This window comes from Lemur catta, chromosome 14, assembly GCF_020740605.2.
Source record: "Lemur catta isolate mLemCat1 chromosome 14, mLemCat1.pri, whole genome shotgun sequence".
Classification (NCBI taxonomy): domain Eukaryota; kingdom Metazoa; phylum Chordata; class Mammalia; order Primates; family Lemuridae; genus Lemur; species Lemur catta.
This window is the reverse complement of record NC_059141.1, coordinates 2,384,931-2,405,538: the sequence shown is the minus strand read 5'-3', so window position 1 is coordinate 2,405,538 and position 20,608 is coordinate 2,384,931. Positions and strand designations below refer to the sequence as shown.

The 20,608-nt window shown below is 50.6% G+C and overlaps 1 protein-coding gene across 8 annotated transcripts in view; it reads left to right on the top strand.

Annotated features, from left to right (window-relative positions):
• MGMT (O-6-methylguanine-DNA methyltransferase) overlaps positions 1 to 20,608 on the top strand; it is a 249,036-nt gene that overhangs the window by 30,598 nt on the left and 197,830 nt on the right. Inside the window, exon 1 of one of the 8 annotated variants that reach the window (XM_045567872.1) lies at positions 9,732 to 9,963. The exons of 4 other annotated variants lie outside the window; for them this stretch is intronic. In XM_045567872.1, coding sequence (XP_045423828.1) covers positions 9,844 to 9,963 — 120 coding nt within the window. In that variant the 5' untranslated portion in view covers positions 9,732 to 9,843. Of the gene's footprint in view, positions 1 to 9,731; positions 9,964 to 14,272; positions 14,359 to 15,287; positions 15,373 to 20,608 lie in introns of those variants that run through there. 3 more of the 8 variants (XM_045567876.1, XM_045567874.1, XM_045567875.1) reach the window with 3 other exon arrangements.

Genomic DNA, 20,608 nt, shown 5'->3' with positions numbered 1-20,608 from the left:
CAGAGTTCTCTGAGCCCCGTGTCGGCACTGCCACGGCTGAGACCGTTGGTTGTTCTCTCTGTAGAACTGGTTCAGAGCCAGCTGGCCCCTGCGCCACCCACTTTCATCAGTGGCACCCCCCCTCCTCGTTCCTATGCACCCCACCCCCGTCCCCATCCCGCACAGCAAAATAGTTTTCTCCTTCTCTGGGTTTTTAGGGATCCCTTGTCTCCCATTCCCTCTGCAGCCACTTGGGGCAGGTCACTCGGTCTGCTGGCTCCACAAGGATGCCTGAGCGCCACCTGCATTCTTGGGCTCAGCCTGACGCCGGCCTCCCTGCTGTCGGGGGCTTCCAAGCTCTGAGCCTCCAGGTCCCAGCCAGCCCTGTTGTTTCCTCCTCTTTCATCTTCCTCAATCTGCTCCGTCCCAGTGTCTACATGCTGTTTGTAGAGCTACAGGCTCCATGTTCTTCTTTTCTCTGTGTCTTGGCATAGTTCATTTTTTTCCACTTACAAATAAACACCTTCTACCCCCTTTGAACTCCTACCCATCTTCCAAAACTCCTCCCATGAAACTTTTCTTGGCACTTGAATTTAGATGTCTTGTTCTTTAGGAAATCTCTGAACTCTCTCTGGGTCTTTTTTAGATCAACACAATGTAGTTAAGGGTATGGGCCCTGCAGCCAGACTGAGTAGGATTCAGCCTTCACTATGCCACTTAGTGGCTGTGTGTCTGTGACCAGGTTGCTTGAGATCCCCAAAGGCTCAGTTTCCCTGTCTCTAACATGGGGGTTCTAGTTTGCAGGGTGACAGTGGAGAACGAGGCGAGAATACGCCCGTGTGGACCCACTGGGGCAGGGCACCTGTGATGGGGGCTGGCTAGTGCTGAGTCGTCTCTGCGGGCCCTCGGGACAATGCCCTTGGAGCCAGCCCTGCCAGGGGTGGCCTTTGCTGTAGTCTCTGCGTTTATCCCACGTCCTTGGGCAGGGAGCTCAGTGCTTATTTTTGTTTCAGGTACAGGGGCGCAAATTTGAAGCCTCCCCACCTGGCTGCGTGTAGGTGGAGGATGGTGCCTTTGGGGAGGGTCTTGTCTGAGTAGCCCAGACATTTCCCGGGTGGCTCGAGGCCTCCTGGCACGGAGCATCCCAGGGCACCCCAAGGAATGATGGCCCGGCTGGAGGAGTCGGGTTTCCAGTCCCTGTCTGAGGAAGGTCCAGATGAGCTGGGGACATGGGTGCCCCCAGAATGAGCCCCAGTAAGCAGGAAGTCTGGGTTCGGCGCCGGGGGAGGAAAGTCCTGTGAGGGCTGGGATGGGGATTTATGGCCCGTGCCGCTGGAAGCAGCTCGCCGAGCCTCTGGTGAGTGGGCCAAAATGACAGATGGTTTCTGGGCAACTTTTTATTGTCCAGCCTCGCGCTGTATTTCTTTCGAGCGTGGCTGTGCTTGCTAGTGTCTTGATTGTATTAGTTACTCGCAAGATGGAGAAACCTTTCAGTCCCCCAAAATAAATATGGATCTGCTTTCAATACATTTTATCTGTTAAACTTCAGCAGCTGGGAGACAAAAAATAGCTTTTCTTTTTATTCTACCATGGGCTTTTAGGGTTTAAATCCGAGATAAAACACTTACTAAACCACCAGACCCTGGGCGGGGTGTTGAGTCCTTTGCAGGGAGGTGATGCCTTCTGTTCTGTGAAGGTTTTGTTGCTGAGGAGTCCCCATTTCCTTCTCTCACCAAGTTTGCTTTCTCTTCTGGGTGAGGCTCCTTCAAGTTTTGGGAGCTCTCGGTCAGCCCAGTGGCACTTCCCAGCCTGTGTGCCCGGCCTGTGGGAGGACAGAGCAGGGGGAGGGCCAGGGACGCTGCAGTGCACAAAGTCCTCTTCCAGAGGGTCCAACGGCCACACCCCGTCTGGCCCACCTCAGGAGCCCCAAGCAGAGACAGCAGTGCCCAACCTGGTGACCCGTAGGGAGCATCGCGCATGGGCCGGTTCTGGAAGGTGCAGAGGGAGGTTGTGTGTGCAAGGGTGTGGCAGAGGACGGAGGGCGGGAGGTGGCAGGGCTGGAAAACTGGAAGGGACCTGGGTGATCTTCGCATCAGACACTGAGGTGAGGGGGTGCTGACCTCTGGCACAGAACGGATTTAGCCAATTCGGGAAACCAAGTTGAATAGCCATCTCAGGCCGAATTGCTTGCTTGATTGAAAACAGCAAAGGTTATATTTTCTGTCATGAAGAAGGTTCGTGGATATTGCTGATTACTTATTTCAAAGGCATAATCAATAAAGTGAAATTCAGTAAAATCAAATAATTTGGTCAATTATTTCAAGGAAGTAGTTCTGAGGGGCTTTGATTTATCAAGGCCATTGTGTGATTTCAGTGTGAGGCCAAGAGTTCTTGCCTGTCATTTGGCTTCACGAGAGTTCTGTTTGTTTTTTCCTTTTGGGTTGAAATTTTACCTTTCCTATATGAGATGTTTATTATTGCTACTCAAAAGGGTCTGGAATATATATTGCTTTAAGCTGTGGGATAAAGTTCCCCTCATGATGGTTTAATTTTTATTGCGTTCCCATGGTGTGTGCACCGTTGTTCACATGACACACACGACAGCGTCTGCCCCTCGAGACCACATTCAAAATTGCATCTTCCGCACACATCACACGCCCATACGAGTCCCCGATTCCTTCATGTTGGAGCTTTCTCTTTTTGTTTGCCTCGCACATTAATATTTCTTTGTCCTCGTGTGCTGTTTCTGTAGAAAAAGATGTGCTTTACCAAGTAAATAATTTACAGTAATGGTAGTTAATTATTTTAGTTCCAAGTTGTTTAGAATTGGTAGCATTACTAACACTTCAGCTAAAATTCTACTATAGGATGATTGAGAGGTGCTATATTTAAGTGTGTTTTCCAGTTTAACCAGAGGTGACTTTAGACAAGGAATTCTGCTCTGCCAGACAATTTATTTCTCTAAGTATTATCAGTTTAGCTTTTTCATGGTTATATGTGATTCTGGGCTACAGCGTTTGCTTGGTTCATTGAAATCTATATATGTAATAGGTTTTACAAAATCTAACTTCTGGGTATTAAAAAGCTTTTCCTGCCTCCCAGCTTTTGAGAAAAGTCTCATGAAACAGTATGACACTAAATCGCTCCAGAGCCGAGTGAAGAGGCAGCGGCAGGCGGCTTGGGTGCTCCTGCTTGGGGAAGCCGTGTCCCAGGGGATGGGCGAAATCCCGGAGCTTCGGTTGGCAGAGGAGCCTGAGGCCCTTGCTGCCCTCTCCAGGCACAGATTGCATGGGGGCGTGCAGGGCCACACCTTGCCAGGCGTGCGTGCCGTGTCCAGAGGGGACCCTGAGCAGCCCAGCTTGTCCCCTCAGCGCTGCCCTCTGCCCAGTGAGCCCCCATCCCTGCCCTCTGGGAGGACCGTGGGTACTGGAGGGACACCAGCAGTTGCAAAGTGGGGGGCATCTAAGAAAAGGCAGTTTTGATATGAAGCACCACAGAGAGGGTTCCTTGGAGAATGTTATTGGGTATTTCATAGAGGCTAAAATATAACATAGTTGTCCAAAATATGTGGTTTTGTAGGACACCATATGCCTTGGAGGAAATACTGGGATTGATGTGTGAGAATGGGTGAAACGGTGGAAGATGTCAAACCAGTTCTGTGTCATCCTGCCTGTGCCCACTCTCGGGAGTGAGGAGGCACGTGCTGGCCCAGGGGTGGGCCCTCCCCAGTGCCTCTTGCATCCAGAGCCTCTGCCAAGCAAGGGGTGGGTGCAAAGGAAGAGGGGGGACCTCACCTCCCCAAGTCACTGCAGTGCAGGACTGAATCACTGAGTCACTGCCTGGTGGTAGGAACACAGTGAGGGCTGCAGTTGTCTTTCAGGAAAAGGTTTTGGTAGATGGAAAAGTACGATGAGAACCACATGTCTTGGGGACAACACTGGCGTTCATGGGTGAGAATGGATGAAATAGTGGCTGTATTGGAAATGTGGTTGACAGATCTAAAGTTCTGTCATGCATCAGATGCTTGCCGGTTATTTCGGTTGGTTTATAATTTTGTCGATCTCTATCAGATATATGCCAAGGAAGCATTCTAGAAGGTTTATAAGAGTGTACATATTGATAAAAATGAAAAATTCATAAGAAATAGATGAGGGGGTTAGGTACAGAATAAAGGCATGAAACTAAAGCCAATATTCCAAATGCGTGACGCACGTGTTCTATAAAGCTGAGGTCCCCAACCCCTGGGTCACGGACCAGTACGGGTCTGTAGCCTGTTAGGAACCGGGCCACACAGCAGGAGGTGGGGGAGCGAGTGAGCAAAGCCTCATCTGCATTTGCAGCCGCTCCGCATCACTCGCATCACTGCATAAGCCTCCCTCCTGTCAGATCAGCGGAGGCGTTAGATACTCGTAGGAGCGGGAACCCTACTGTACACTGCGCATGCGAGGGGTCTAGGCTGCGGCTCCTTATGAGAATCTAATGCCTGATGATCTGGGCTGGAGCAGAGGTGGTGATGCCAGTGCTGGGGAGCGGCTCAAATACCGATTATCATTAGCAGAGAGGTTTGACTCCACAATAAATGTAACGCGCTTGAATCATCCCAAAACCATCTTCCCCGTCCATGGAAAAATTGTCCTCTATGAAACCAGTCCCTGGTGCCAAAAAGGTTGGGGACAGCTACTTAAAGCTTCTCAGAATAGGCCAGGAATTAAGCAGAGAGCTTCTTAGTGGCCAGAGCAGTGACCACTAAGGCATCCAAATTAATTGCTTTAAGCTATCACTGAGGTTTTAGTTTGTATATTTTCTTTAACAAAACCATAATTCACCTGGATGTCAGTTTTTTAGAGTGTGATGGAAACCTTCCCAGGGATATTTGGGGATCAGAGAGGGGCTCAGCATGGACAAAGGACAGAGCTGTCGATGGATTAGTGGGAGCCAGGGAGCTCCCTGGAGAGGGACGAGAACGCAGCCCTACCTGTGCAGTGCTGGGGCCCATTCAGAGCCGAGCCTGGGCTCCTGCTCTGTCTGAATGTGCACATTCACAGGCCCCGGGATGGCCTCCCTGCAGGCAGTGGTGCCTCCTGGGGGTGCCTTCCTCCCCGGGGTGGTCCCTCGCTCTTCACTGGGTCTGGCTGTTGTCTTCCCAAGTCAAGGGTATTAAAGCCGTCTGGCTCAGGGCTCAGTCCTGGGTGTGCGGCTGGCTGAGAAGGGCAGTGAATTCCATTTACTGCGTGTCTGCGCTGCAGATTCAGGAAGCTAGAGACAGGGAAGCAGAAAGGAACAGGCCTCGGTTCCGTCCTTGCACACTCGCAGAGCAGGGGCAGCTGGGGGTTGGCGCCATCCCCAAATTTCATTCCCTTGAGCTATCATTCGCTCAGCTATCACAATTTCATGTGTTTATGGGCTGCCTGTAGTGTTGCTTATTCATGATTTCTTTATATCAACTTTTTTTTTTGCAGACAGGGTATTGCTCTGTCTCTGGGGTCAGCCTAGCTCACTGCAACCTCAAACTCCAGGCTCAAGTGATGCTCCTGCCTCAGCCTCCCGAGTAGCTAGGACTACAGGCACACATCACCACACCTGGCTAATTTTTGTATTCTTTGTATAGACAGAGTCTTGCTTTTGCTCAGGCTGGTCTCGAACTCCTGGCCTCAAGCAATGCTTCCGCCTTAGCTTCCCAAAGTACTGGGATTACAGGTATGAGCCACCTCGCCCGGCCTTTATCAGCTTATTTTTAATTTTAACACCTGCTTTAGCTTTGTCCTAAGGAATTCCAGTGAAAACAAGTGTTTGATATGCTCATTTTATTTTTTATGTCACAAATTAATTTAAGTCCATAATTAACAATCTAGCATCTAAATTAATCTCACTGCTAGTGGCATGTTCAACACTCTAGAGTCAAACCACCCCCTCCCCATGACTTACCCACCATGCACCTCTAGAAAATTCCCTGTCATGTCTTTGAGCTTCAGGTTTTTCGTTATCAGAGAAATGGACTGTGCCTGATTCACAGGACTCTTGCAAGGAGTAGAAGGGAAGCGTGTCCGTGCGTGGCACACGGGAAATGAGGTCATCGTCAGCAAACAGCTCTTACTAGTAAACTGTTATCAAGTTGAGTTGTGGCTTAGTGATGCAGTTTAATAATTTTTATACTAAGTGTTGGGGGGATAAGGAGAAATTGGGACCCCTACGCATTGGAAGGAATGGAAAATGGTGCGGCTGCTGTGGAAAACAGTTTGGAGGTTCCTTAAAACATTAAACACAGAGTTCGTATACCGTCCAGCAATTCCACCCCTGGGTGTGCATCCAAAAGAACTGAACACAGGGTCTCCAGTAGACATGTGTGTAGCCAAGTTTGTGGCAGCATTATTCACAGTAGCCAAAAGGAAGAAGCAATGTGAGTCCCCACGGGTGGATGAGTGAATAAACAAAATGTAGTATGCCCATGCAGTGGGATGTCATTTAGCCTTAAAAAGAAAGGGAATCACTCTGGGAGGCCATGGCGGGAGGATCGCTTGAGCTCGTGAATTCAAGACCAGCCTGAGCAAGAGTGAGACCCCATCTCTAACAAAAAAAAAAAAAAAAAGGAAGGGACTTCTGACACACACCACGATGTGGATGAACCCTGAAGACACTATACTAAGTGAAATAAGCCAGTCACAAAAGGACAAACACTCTATAAGTCCACTTGTATGAAGTCCCCAGAATAGGCAGATTCAGAGACAGAAGGTAGAAGGGTGGGTGCCAGGGGCTGGAGGGAGGGGGCACCTCTTGCTAATGGTGGCAGAGCTTTTGCTGGAGACAGTGAGAAAATTTTGGGTAAAAATAGAGGTGACAGCTGGACAACATTGTGAATGTATTTAATGCCACTGAATTGTATACTTACAAAATAAGCAACATAAATATTATATGTATTTTGCCACAATTTAAAAAAGTGTATTCAGTAACTTTTAAACGAAAGGAACGTCCAGGATGTAGTCTCCAATGCCCCTGGTCATCTGGCAGCAGCGTGGCCCCGAGTCTCTGTCTCAGGGCAGGTGTCTGGACCGGCGCCTCTGAGCAGAAGGGCCCTGGAAGGGCAGTGCCGGGACCCGCAGGCATTCCTGACACTTTATCCTGGCCTTCAGGGTTCAGGGCAGGAAAACAAGGAGCACTGAACGATCTCAACTGCTGAAGCACACGCTAAAACCAGGAAGGTGACCATGCAGTGAGTTTTATGCGCACTGTCCTCGTGACCTTGGTGAAGCATCTGAGAGGTTTCTGCCTTCCAGACGGCGCCTCCGAACTCCGACTGTTGACCCTCGCCTTGTGCCCACCGTACAGCAGCGTGTGGCAAGGCCCGTGGGCAGTCTTGCAGAAATGGGGAAAGTGGCAGAATCTTTTCTTTAAAAAGTTTAAAAACAGATATTTAATGTTAGTTTGCTCGCTAATAAGTTAGGTTCTTAGAGTTTAAAGAAGTATTTAATTATCAAAGCTTTTGACAGCCAGGATTTTTCTTCTAATTCAAGCTACCTTTGAAATTAACATCTCAGATCTATGATATTTTCATCTCTGAATGTTGTTTGAAGAATTCATTCTTCTCTAATTTAGATAAAATGTACCTACTAAATTTTGTAATAACATTCTCAAAGTTTTACATTTTCGTTAGTGTTTGAAAATATACTATAGAGGTTTTACTCATGGTAGTGAGAATATATCAATATGAGAGAGATATGATTACATCAATCAATTATTTGAACAAAGATTGGGTAATGCTAACATATAATTTTGTAATAATCCATATTTCCAAGGAAAAATATTTGCATAATACTTTGTCATTATGTCATTTGTTTTTATTGCGGTCTTTGTTTTTATTGAAACATAGATTCTGTGTATCAATGTAACTTTTATGTATATCTTCCCCGTGTATATAACAAATATCTCAAATCAAATAACTTGAGGCAAAAATGATTTTTCTATATTAAACATTAAATTTTCATTTACTAAAATTCCTCCTGGTTGAATCTGATACCTTTATTCTTTTTTGTGTACGGTGAGTGCTATGGTCTGAATGTCTGTGTCCCCCCAGAATTCTTACGTTGACACCTAACCCCCAAGGTGATGGTCTTAAGAGTTGAGGCCTTTGGGAGGTGATTAGGTTAGTGCTCTTGCAAAAGAGACTCCAGAGAGGGGTCCTTTCCCCTATGTGAGGGCACAGTGAGAAGGCACTGTCTGGGAGACAGTGGGCCCTCGCCAGGCACGAATCTGCCAGAGCCTTGATCTTGGACTTCCTGCCTCCAGGACTGTGGGAAATGAATGCCACCCAGTCTATGGCATTTTCTTTTGTCAGCCCGGACAGGCTAAGAGAGTGAGCACATCCACCCAGAGGTGGCCCATGCCCATCTCTCGCCACCAGCATCAGGACTGGTGGCAGCACTGCAGACCTTCTGGAGCTGCGTTGGACGTCAGGGTCCTCTGGCTCCCGGCTGCACCCTGCACACTGACAGGGCCAAAGGGAAAGTGTTTGTCTGCCCCTTCTCTGCCACTCAGCTCCCTGCAGGGGCTGGGGGCAGGGAGGAGGGCACAGTTCAGGAACAGAGGGGGAAGCAGACTCAGACACCTGCGATGACCATCCAGCGGCATGGCCACCTGCAGACGCAGCACGGCCCGTGGTCTGCTGAGAGGAGACTCCCCACTCGCTGAGGCCCCTCAGGAGTGGCAGCCGTGGGCCTGGGGGCTCCGTGTGCCTTGGGAGCTCTCAGTCCAGCCGGGACGTGGTTAGAACAGGGCACTGTGCAGTGTTGGCCATTCTGTTTAGGTCGTTCCAGGGTTGGAGGGTTCCTGAGAGGGCTCGTTGAAGAGCCGTCTCCTCTAGATAAAATGTGCAGCTTGCCTGGGCTGGGGGTCTCATTGCATTACTTTATAGCCGCGCATTTAAGTTGGCTCATTAAAGGGCAAGTTGGTGCTCTAGTTAGAGCTGCTGTCCCCAGACAGAACGTGTCTTGCGTGTTTGTGGGTGAGGGCGTGGGCTGCCATGCATGCAGACTCTGCCTCTCGTCCAGTGCGGGGACCTTCAGATGTGGCCATCACTTACCCCTGAGTTTGAGACCTTGACATCCTGAACCCTCATGACAGTGGCATGACCTCAGAGGGTAAAATCCAGTGTGCGTGGGGGCGGGGTATGGATCCTAAAGCAGGTATACCTTGCAGGAGGAGCAGTTACCTGTGTTGGCAAGGTAACTTCTGCAAGTCAGGTACATTCTTCCAAATATGCATTTGAGTGTCTCTGCTTACTACTAAGTACCCACAGCAAATGAAAAGAGCAAAACAGACTTTCCTTGAAGGGTTTGTTTTATTTTTTATTTTACTTTAGTTAATGAGTGATGAGCATCCAGAGACCAGGATCTTCTCCAACGTAGTCTTTGAACTTTAACTCCGTGTCCTCCTGTCTGCAGTTTGGGTGTGAGCAGCCTAACTCGGGGCTGGTTCCGAGCTTAATCTTCCAAGGAAGAGCTCGTGACGGTTTTTATATTAGTTCTTTAAATATTTTATTGTAAGTTCGTCTCCTCCCAGCCCCTCTTGCTATTTTTATTGCTCCATTTGAAGTTGTAGCCAATAGCCCAGGCTCCTCTGGCTTTGATGTCCGCGTCGTGGGTGAGAGCTCGCCACAACCCACAGCCAGCTCTGCGTGTGTTGCCATAGAGAAGCACGTTCGTCACTGAAACGTCCAAATGGGGAATTCCTTGCAGAGGCTGTGGCTGCCTCGGTGACATGTGCAGGGCTGAACAGAGCAGAGTTCGCGGGTGGGGGCCGTGCTGACGTCACCGTGGCAGGGGGGATGGGTACAGGCATGCCCCGCTTCTCTTATGGTGCTTCCGAAATCCGATGGGAATAACATGTTGCCGTGCGATGAGCGAACAGGTGAGACCCTGGCTGGACCTGAGTGACCTGCTACGGACGCAGAATCGAAATTGGGCAGCAAGTTTCTTTCCCTTCCCAGACAGGGTAAAGTATTCCTCTTATATGGAAATCCACTACTTTAAACTTTGATCAGATTAATTTTAATAAAAAGCTTGAATCAATATGAAACAACTTGGGAAAACAGCTGACCCTCCCTTTGCCCCCAATAGTGTTTTACAAATTCAAGTCCAATATTTCTTGCTTCTAATCATACCAAAGAAACAACATCCTTGGTGCTTACTCATCTTTCCTTTTGGAAACTCAACCAGATTTTACTCTTAGTTTGATGGGTCACTAGTATCATATGCACCCACAGCAGGAATGGAAATCAGCCACCAGTGACAGTGGAGACCTTTGAAGATTTATGAAGCCACAAAATGTAAATACCAAGTATACAGAATGTTGGGGCAGAAATGTAGGCCGTTCCACCCTGAGTGCGTTGGTGTTCGACTTTGGTGAAAATAAAGTGGAGTCTATTTAGCATTCAGCTTTCTGGAGAGCCGTACCTCCTACCTGAGCTTTAGGAGGTGACAACTCTGTGCTTTGAGTTTGTGGGCAGCGACGTCTTAGGGTCTCTGCGGTGATTGGGTGCCTGGAGCTTGGGTCGGGGTGTTTCTGGCACCCCACCTCTCGTGGCTCCTGAACATCCAGGGGCAACTTCCCAAAGGGACTTTTCAAATACCTTCTGATGGCCTCCAGCTCTGCTTTGGTGGGACAGTGTGGACCCCCTTAGTGTATTAACAATAGTGGGGGGTGGGTACATCATAAGGAAATGTGTGTCTGGCACCCTGGAAAGCCAGATGCCAGCCTCAGAGGGGGCCACGGCGCACCACGAATCTTCTCAGCGTCCACCTGCTGCCGCATCACCCCTGCTCTGTGACCTGCCCACTGCATCCCTGCTTCTTCATGACTCTGTTGCTGAATGATTGCCACTTACAGGAGACGCACTTGGCTATGCCAGCAACTCTCTCTACCTCAGTTTACCTTTTGGCCGCTCAGTGCCCCGTCGTTGTACCATGTTATAGTTCACCCGAGGGAGCGGTGTCCAAACCTCGCACACGGGCTGGGGTTGACCTTTCTCAGGAGGCTTCCTGCTCGTGGGGTGGCCTGTGAGGGTGCCCAGTGCTCTCTTGCTGGCCGTCTCCTTAGTCTGCACCGTCTTCCTGCCACAGAGGAGGAAACGGGCCAAGGGAGGCCCACGTATGCTCAGGGTGGCCTGAGACCCACACTGGGCTTTCTCTCTCCAAGCCCTTTCTCTCTCCCACTGCAACCCCAGGGAAAGCATAGTCCCAAATTTAACGACAGTGCCACAGTCCAGGATAGTAATTGAAGGTGTATTTTCCTTTGGGCTTCCCACAAAAGTTTTCCTCCAGTTTCCTAATGGGGTGGATTGTTTCTTTGTCACCTGCAATGAGACTGGGACCTTGTTCAGAGCATGCGTTAGCAGATGCTCTATGACTCGGGCACACTCCCTGCTGGCCTTATGTAGAGATATTTCACGTCTCTGAGGGCTCACAGCAGAGAGCGTCCCATTGGAAAGGGTGCGTGCCGTTGTCCTGCATGAGGGCCACATGGGCTGCCACCCTCACGTGGTCACCAGTGTGTCCAGCACCAGTATCCTGGCTCGATATTCTGCCTGTAATGATAGAAGACAAAATTTTCTCTTCTCTGAAATTTACCACCTTCCTTGGGCAGCATTTCACTGTGTACTTCCCTGATGGATGAAATACGTGAAATTATTTTTACAAATTTCAAAGTGTCAGACACACATGGAAAAGTGCTAATTACCTGTACACACACACAGCTGATCCTGGACCACCAAGGATCTGACCTGTGCGAGTCCATGTATGTGTGGCTTTTCTCCTGCCTCTGCCACCCGAGACAGCAAGACCAGCGCTGCTGCCTCCTCCCCCTCCTTAGCCCACCCACTGTGTGAAGAGGACGAGGATGAAGACCTTCATCACGATCCACTTCCACTTAATGAATAGCAAATGCATTTTCTCTTCCTTGTGATTTTCTTTCTTTTCTCTAGTTTACTTTGTCATAAGAATACAGCGTACAACACACATAACATAAAAAATATGTGTTAATCGGCTGGTTATGTTACCCACAAGCCTTCTGGTTGGCAGTGGGCTTTTAGTAGTTAAGTTTATGGCGAGTCGAAAGTTATGTATGGATTTTGACTGCACGTGGGGTCAGCGCCCCACCCCTGCACTGCGCACTGTCCCTGTGCAGGTGTGTACGTCCCAGTGGGTATCGCGATTGCTCGAGTGCTTCGTCAAGGACGGTGGCTCTACACACCTGGCTGTGCCGGCAGCGGGAGGGGAGGACTGACTGGTTCTTTTTGCCCTTTCAGTGACTGTCCAGGAGACTGCGCCTGGAAGCCTTGTCCCCTGACAGGTCACTTCAAGAATAAAAAAACCTGGGCTATGATGTCATTTTTCTGTAAGCCCAGGACTGCTATAAATTATGTTTTATCTGTTGTAATTAAGACTTTGAGACTACTAAGCTGTCTTTGAGGGGAAGGACCTGTCCCTTTCTCCAGAGAAATAATTAATTGTTAGAGTATATGGTTTTTGAAGAATTTACTGTAAGATAAAAGACTGGTATTTTATTCTTGCATTTATTAGTATTTAATCAAATGGAAAGTGCACTTTCGGCCTGGAAATCTTGGCTTCAGCTGCAGGATTAGACTGAATTATTGTTTAAAGAGTAAAAGGTATAGAATTATATGTTCAAGTTATCAAGCCACTGATAGGTTTTGGGTTTAATGTAACTAATTTAGAACATAAAATTTCCTGCCGTGTGGACTGGAGCCTGGGGTTAATCGTTTGGAAGCAGGGCGCGTTCCCTCCGCCTTCGGCCTCGTGGTGAGCGTGGGCCTGTCCCGCCAGGAGCACCAGACCTTTCCGGAGCCCGGGGCCGCCCAGGCCCGGCGCACTCACGGCCGCCAGAGCGTGTCCGGAACATCAGGCTCTTCCGTCCGGGACACCAGGTCGTAAATCATCCCCCGCGTCTAACCCAGGAATCCTTCCCTGCAGAAGCACCGTGAAACTTGGTCTTTATTACAGGGAGAGAGGACTTCATTCTGTTGGCTCTCCGCGGTGCGAGGCTTAACGCTCAGCGTGGGGGTGCCGGCCTTGCTCTGTGTTAGCCGGACAGCAGTCCCCCTGCACCAGGACTTAGACAGTTCCAGGAAACTTTGGTGACAGCCTCTCTGTTGAGGCTGAGGTGCCAAGGACAGTGTGGGGGAGCCTCTGCCTATCATACAGTGTGCTCAGCAGAAGAGCAGGACTGGACCCGACAAAACCTGGGATGCTCTGACACTGATTTCCACAGGCCTGTGGACCAGAGCGGGCAGATTTTTCCTGAAATGGACCAGACAGTGAGCATTTCTGGCTGTGTGGCCATCCGGCCTGGCACAGGTCCTCACGCCTGCTGGCGTGGCACAAACACCGCTACAGACAAGGCGTAGACGAAAGAGCAGGGCTACCTTCCAGCAAAACTTGATTGTGTCACTGAAACTTGAGTGTCGTATCTGCACACAGCCTGAAACGTTTCCTTTGGTTCCCATCTCAATCTTGGAAAACCCACGTGGGACCTCTTCTGCACTCACGGCCCGTGGTGAGCTGGGCTTGCCCTGCGGCCTGTGACCCGAGATGGTTGTCAGGTGCCAGGGTGCCTGGCCCGACTCTGGGCACAGCCCTGCTGGACGCAGCGTGAGGGCCAGTTCTGACCTCAGGGTGTGGAGAGCTGTTACTGGGCTCGCTCGGGTCCCACACGTCATCGGTGTGACCTTCCAGCTCCAAGTGCCTTTTCTGCTTTAGGTTCCTCGTTTAGGAACTGAGGAGGCCACACCAGGCTGGGCACAGTGAGGAGATTTCAGTCCTTTGCTCCCAAGTTGTCCACGGTGGCCTCATGCAGGCTGGGTTGAGGGACACTCTGGACTCAGTGGCCTGTGGGCTAGAGCTGCCTGGCCTCACCGTGTCCCTGCAATTCAGAGACCTATAGTGTGAAGATGCGTGGCTGTCCCACCTCCCCGTTGGTGGACTGAAGGGACTTGGTGACCTCCTGTAGGAAGCGGAAGGCTCTGAGGCGTGTGCAGCCTCACCCGCACGCGGAGCAGAGGCTGCAGCTCCAGGAGGACATGCAGACTGCGTGTTGAGAGAGCTCCCTTCCGCTGAGGGTCCCGTTTGAAGATGGGGTCCACGTGCGCAGAGAGAAGCATGCCAGTGCTTGCCACGCTGGGGGCCACGGGAACTGCACCTGGAGGCCTTTGAGGGTTTGGGGGGAGACGGCCTGACCAGCGGCCTGGGACCCGCCCAGATACAGAAGGGCCTCGTGTGCTGGACTGAGCTGCCTGGACACTCTCGCGTGCTGTCGTGGAAGCCTGGGAGGTTGGAGTGAAAGGAAAGGAGCCATCAAGGCTGGTGGGTGCGGGTGAGTCTGCAGGGGTGGTTGGAGGGCACAGTAAATACCCCGTCCCAAAGGTGCTGCGTGCTCAGATCTTCGAGGGAAGCACGTTACTGGTTTGTAGAACGCAGAGTCAGAATCTAGGGTGGAGGAAGTGCTGCATTTGAGCCCCAGGATTCTGGCAGCCCCCTCGCTTCAAGGGGCAGGAAGTGTCTGTCAGCCTCCCCGAAAGCTACAGCTTTGTTCCCGTCCCTAGTGTGGGCATGTTTCCTGGGTGCTGCTAGAGATGGCTTTGAGGACATTGGTGGACGCCAGTTGTGGAATCTGAGTCTAGCAGTGTGTGCTGTGCCGTGTGAATCCGTGCAAGCAGGGCTCGCTGTCGAACGTGGAGACATGCCTTATAGTGAATCCCCAGTGTTAGCTAATTATAGCATTAAGTGAGTAACACAACACAAAAGCCGCATGTTCTTAATGTACAAATTCTATCCGTGCACAGGTGGAAAATTTTGTTAACTATTCATGACTTTCTTCCCGTGGCTTGATTGCAGACAAGCACATGATCCTCTGCTACCGCAGGTCCCTTCCTGGGCAGAGGTGACGTTAATCCCATCTTGCTGTCTGGAAGAGGCGTTTGAGGAGCGTCCCCCCGACCGCCGGGCCCGGCTTGCGCAGGAAGCTGCTCGGCCGCCGTGTGGAGGCTCTGAGCAGGATCCGCTGGCTTTGGCTGCTTTGCCTAATTGGAAAAGTTGATGTTTCCCTCAGATCTTCCCTCGTGTTCGAACATGTTACTTATTCTCTAAGAAGTCAGTTAAACTTTACCCAACTTTAGAGGCTGTAAAGAATGAGGTTATTTTCTGCCATGACATATTTAAGCTGAAGCTTCCCAGGACGTAACAGTTTTAAGAACTGACATTTCATTTTGAACGGCAGCCTGCCACCTCTTTACTCCTCATGACAAACTGTCACTGTGCAGCACAGTAGTTAGTTGGTTCCTGAAGTGCCAGAAAAGCTCTGCGCCGCAAGGAACCTGCTGTCGGCAGGGTGAGATGCACGGCCGGGGGGCCCCCACCAGCACCGAGGGGTGGCCCTGGGGACAGGGGTGAGCACCGGCCCGACCAGACCTGGGGGAGTTTTCCGTCCCTTCTGCAAGGCAGTTCGTGTTATCACTGGCATCAACACAGGAAGTTCTAGCAGGGGCAATTAAAAATGAGGGAAAACGTAGCATTTTCCTCAGATTTTTTTCCTTCACAGCAAATTATAAATGGATCGTTCCTGATCAAAGCTGGAGTTCGTATGCTAAAGTGCGGCATGAGAATGTTGTGTGGTCTGGGTGCCTTGGGCCTGGGCATCAGCACGGTGAGGTTTGCGGGGGGGTCTTGAGGCCCGAGGTGCTGGGAGAGCCGGGCCCCTGGCGTGGGGGGCACAGCTCCCCCGTCCACAGACCCGGGGCTCCTGCCACCTGGATTCTGTCTCTCTTTGACAGGTTTCAGGAATATGAAGGCTCTTCCCTTCTGATTTGTTCCTGTTATCAGAGGTTGGAGGGACGTCACTAGATTTTAAACAAAGCAGCCACCATGCTGTTGGCTTTTGGAAGGCAGGAGGGAAGGTCGCGTTGGTGTGCTGAGCCATGGTGCTGTGGCGTTTCTTACCTGGCAGGACACTGGCTAGATTCTTGGGACCGTGTCTGTCCATGACACGTTTGTCCAAGGCCAGGGGTCCAGGGTGAGGGCCAGGTTCCTCTGGTGGGTCTCATTGCCCTCCCGAGGCCGGGCTGGGTTCCTGCATCGCTGGATACCATCAGGTGTCTTGTGGCGGAAACATGTTCCGACAACCAGGTGTCCATTGTGAGCTGCGCTGAGGACAAGGTGTGAGTGAGAAGGTGCCCTGGCTCCTCCTGTGCCCGCAGAACCTGGGAGTGCAGAGAAGGCAAGTGGACAGCCACCTCCTACCACCAACAGAAGTTCCAGAGCTCCGGGGCCTGAGCCGGGCCCTCCACCACCCGTCCTCTCCCACCCCGACCTTCCCACCCCGACCTTCCCACCAGGCCTTCCCACTCCGACCTCTTTCTGAGGAGTGGACACCTTCTGGCATGTTCAGGTCCTACAGCCTGGTGGGCCTGTGGCTCTCAGAGCCTGGACGGCAGGTCGGGGTGAGTCCTGCCGATGTGCTTTGCTGTTCCCGGGCACGAGCTGGTCCTGACCTCGTGCGAGGGGTGGGCCGCAGCTCCGGCTGCTGTTTAGGGCTCCTGAGTAGCTGCTGCCATTCTTGCTGGACAGAGAGCCCCATGGTTTCGGTTGGGGGATTGTGGCAGCAGAGCGCTTTCTGCCAGATTCAGGATTCTTTGCTTCATTTCAAAATTCTGCTTACGAGTCTCTGGGTGCCTTGTTTTGCCCTCTGCATCATACATTTCTTATTGAAATCTGGGTTCATTCATTTTTGTAACCTGGTTTCCTCCGATGTGTGGGGTGGGTATTTTGGCTAGCAGAGTGGCATATTTTTTGTTAATGATAGTTTCTGCTGCACTAGGTTTCCAAACTTCCTATTCCAGGGAATTGCCAAAAAATGAGCAAAGCAAAGACAGTGCCTGAGAACAGTGGTTTTCCCATCTTTCTTTATAAGTCACTCCCTGAGTAGGGAGAAGTGACTTGCAGGTCCCGGGAATGAGGTTTGAGGCTGCTCACAGCAAGTCTCCTGTTTTACCTTAAAGAATTTGTGATTTTCCATTTTATCTGCATTTTGATAGAAAAATGTTTTCCTCCACATGATTAATTAGCTGAAGGTGCTCAGTGTTTGGCCTGTGCTGCGTCTCCTCCGGCCCACAGCGTATTCCCCTGTGCGTGTGCACACGTGGGTTTGCGTGTTTGTGTGCCTTCTGACACTAGGACAGTCGTTTCCTGGAATGTCTTTGTGTAGATTTGCCTCTGGGCTGCAGTGGCATGGTAAGTGGGAAAGCTTTTATGAAACCTTTTAAAGAAACAGGTAATAGTTACTGATAAGCTTCCAAAAAGACTTTTATAGGCCCTTCTTTATAGTGTCCTGGTATCACGGATCAGTTTTCAGTTAGATTCAGGGATTGTTTAGCTAAACTGTTGGAGTGGGTATGTGAGTGGTAGTTGTCATCTGGAAACATTTTTCAAAAGTGCTTGAAGTTCCAGGGGATTTTTTGAGCAATTTGTTAAAACCCTACACATATAAGTTTTCTGCAGTTTTCTCTATGTGTGATCTATCTCTTTTGTACACACACACACACACACACACACACACACACACAGAGCAGTTGTTTTAACTGCTTGATAACTAATTCCTGCTCAATTGTACAGAGTCTAAACTGAGCTTGAGCTTTGGAACAGAAAGCATTTATCTTTCTGCATTACTCCTATTTAGTTCGATATAGTGCCAACATGAAAAGTTGAGAAAGGAAAAACAGGTGTTATTTTAAATTTGATTTTCAAATGTAGACAGTGCAAGTTTATATCTAGAAATGGTCGTGTTAAAGAACAGCGAACAGGTTTCCTGAGATGTCCTGCTGCATCTCGGCTGCGATGCGCAGGCACCTGCACGTCCATTTTATAAGGTGCTGCACGATGCGTATTCAGATGACCATGCTGAGCTCTTTAATAAGACGCATGTGCCTGAGGTGCTTCTGGAACCTTGCTACAAAGGCTCCTTCCCCTCTGTCCCCAGCTCCCAGGGCTCTTGTCGTTAGAGTATCCATTACAACCAAAGCACCATCAATCAGAAAGGTGCTCTGCCATGCGGGCCATCTCCAGTGATGGTGGAATAATAAAAGCAGGCAACACCTCCTGTTCCAGGATCCCGTATCCCGGTGGTCAACGTGTAAGCCAAGACACGAGCAGGACACAGTATTTATGGAACATGCCTTCAGATGCATGCAGTCTTTTCATTTGAAAGCCTCGGTGCGTAATCCTGATGTGACATTTCTCCATTTGTATATGCATGTAGCCGGGTTCCCAGAGGTTTAGGAGAATCGTTTCCCTTTTGCTCAGTGGCTTGTGTGTCAGGGCCATGGCAGGAGGCTTTGTGGTGGTCGTGACACAACCTCTGGGTCCATTCTCAGTTTGACACTCCAGGTAACAGTGCCGGTTTTGTTCAGTGAAACCTTTTCAATCTGGTTGGACCCTTTTCGGTTGCTACAGTATAACGAACTGGGCCACGCTGTGACTGTCTTCTGTTGGGTGTGACCTGGCGGAGTTCCACTGGGGAGACCCAGGCGTAGCGGGCACTGCTGGCAGGGTCCTACCACGCGACGTCTACACTCGGCAGACGTCAAGCCCACCACTGCCTTCGCCCCCCTCCAGGGTCCAGGCTTATGATTAGATGATATGTGTAAAGTATTTTCTCTTTTCTAGGGTTTTGATATGTGGTTTTTTTTTTAATTAAAATATTCCCCTGTGCCTGATCTTGAGGTGCGCCAGGCGTGAGTCCTGACAACAAAAGGTGTGTCCCTAATGCTTTTTTCCTATTCCCTGTTTTCAAAACTAGTTTTCATTTCATAATGGATTTTTGGGGGGTCCTGAGGCCGTAGGATGGGGTGCGATGCCTTCCTCAGCCTCCCGCATCCCCAGCAGAAACACACCCAAAGCCCGACAGCCGGGGACCCTGGGGACCTTGTTTGTAAACTGCTTGTAAGGAGGCAGGCAATTTCTCCCTTTTAGCCTGTTTCTGAGCATTTTCATTGCACAGGATGCTGACAGTGGAAATGGTTAAAAGTGAAAGGTACAGAGCAGCGAAGATGGTTCTGGAAGGACGGTTTTTAGACATGTGCGGCAGGCCTGGAAAACTACCAGTGAAGGAAAAAGAAGACAGTTTGTCTCTGGGTCTCTTCCTTTTAATACAGTGGGAACTGGCCTCTGGCGCCAACTGCTTAATTCAGAACATTGTTATTTAAACGCCATTCATGTTAAAAGGGAGATGAAACGAATTTCACTTCATTTTTTCAGAGGTCTCCAAATAGCCATGAAAATCAATTTTTTTCTGCCACCAATTAATGTCAGCCACTCTTGCGGCTTTAGGTGGATGCCGTGGTGATGATGCCGGAGTGGCCCGCCAGGCTCCATGGCGCTGCCAGGCTGGAGCCCCGGCTTCTCACTGCGGGAGGGTCGGGAAGGGGGAAGCTGAGGGGGCCAGAGCTTGAAGCCCTTAAGTGCCTTGAGTGCAGCTGCCGTGTAATCCCGTGCATGCCGGTTAGGCAGACAGGACGGAGTCCAGCTAGCGCCTGCGTGTGTGTTGTACAATACTAAGACCGGGTGCTCCTAGGCATGCGGTTTCACAGGGGGTGCACATGCCCTCTTGCTGTTGTTGGTAAATAGTCCAAGAACGGGGCTGTTGGAGCCTCCTGAGGACCCTCTGGTCTAATTCTGGAAGTCCTAGACATTTGGGTCTGTTGTCCCCACATAGCTCTCTGTGGCCCCGTCCAGGCCAGCGCTGTGTTTGGCATTGTGGCCAGCTGGGCTGAGATGGTCTCGTTCCCCGGTGCCTTCCCATGCTGTTGAAGCCCCGCTTTTCTGGCCACCTGATTTCTGGCCTGTGTGGGTCCCTCCCGGTGTCTGTGACAGCCCCATTTGGTCTGCAGGCACCCCGGCCTCTTTGCCTGCCCGCGAGCACCAGGGGTCTGTGCCACACCTGCTGGCTCAGCTCTGGCTTCTCAGCGGACACACCTGCTTCTCCGAGTGGCATCGTCCATGACACGTTAGGACTTAGTGTTAAACCAGTCTTTGCTTTTGCCCGTGGAGAGACTCTGCGCCGGATGCTCTGGCTGCCTATGAGAACAAAAAGTTGTGTGCAGGTTTCTGTGGGGTCTCCAGTTCCCTTTCTGGCAGGTTGATGGGAAACGATGCTAAAGCCGCTGCTCCTCCCTGGCTGGCGCAGTGGCAGCGGTGGGTTATGGCTCATTGTCTTTGACCAGCAACGTTGGCTAATGGGCTTAAAAACCTGGAGGCTCCCCAGAAGGACAGCGCAGCCGGCCGCGTCCAGAAAGAGCTGGGCCGTCTGCACGGGCTCAGTCCGAGGCGAGATGGCTGCGGTGCATCGGCATGTTCAAATAGAGTGAGGTGGGTGGCATTTGGTCCTGTTTAAACTGTAGGCAAGTCTCAGGAATTAGCTCCTCACACATCACGTACCTCAAGGGCCAGCTTCTGGGATCTGCATAGAAAGTGGCAATCGTCCTTGTTCCTGCAGAAGTCAGACTCTGAACCCTTCAGTCACTCCTGCTGTACGCCGCTCCCCCTTGCCTGGTTCTTGGCGGGATTTGGATGGA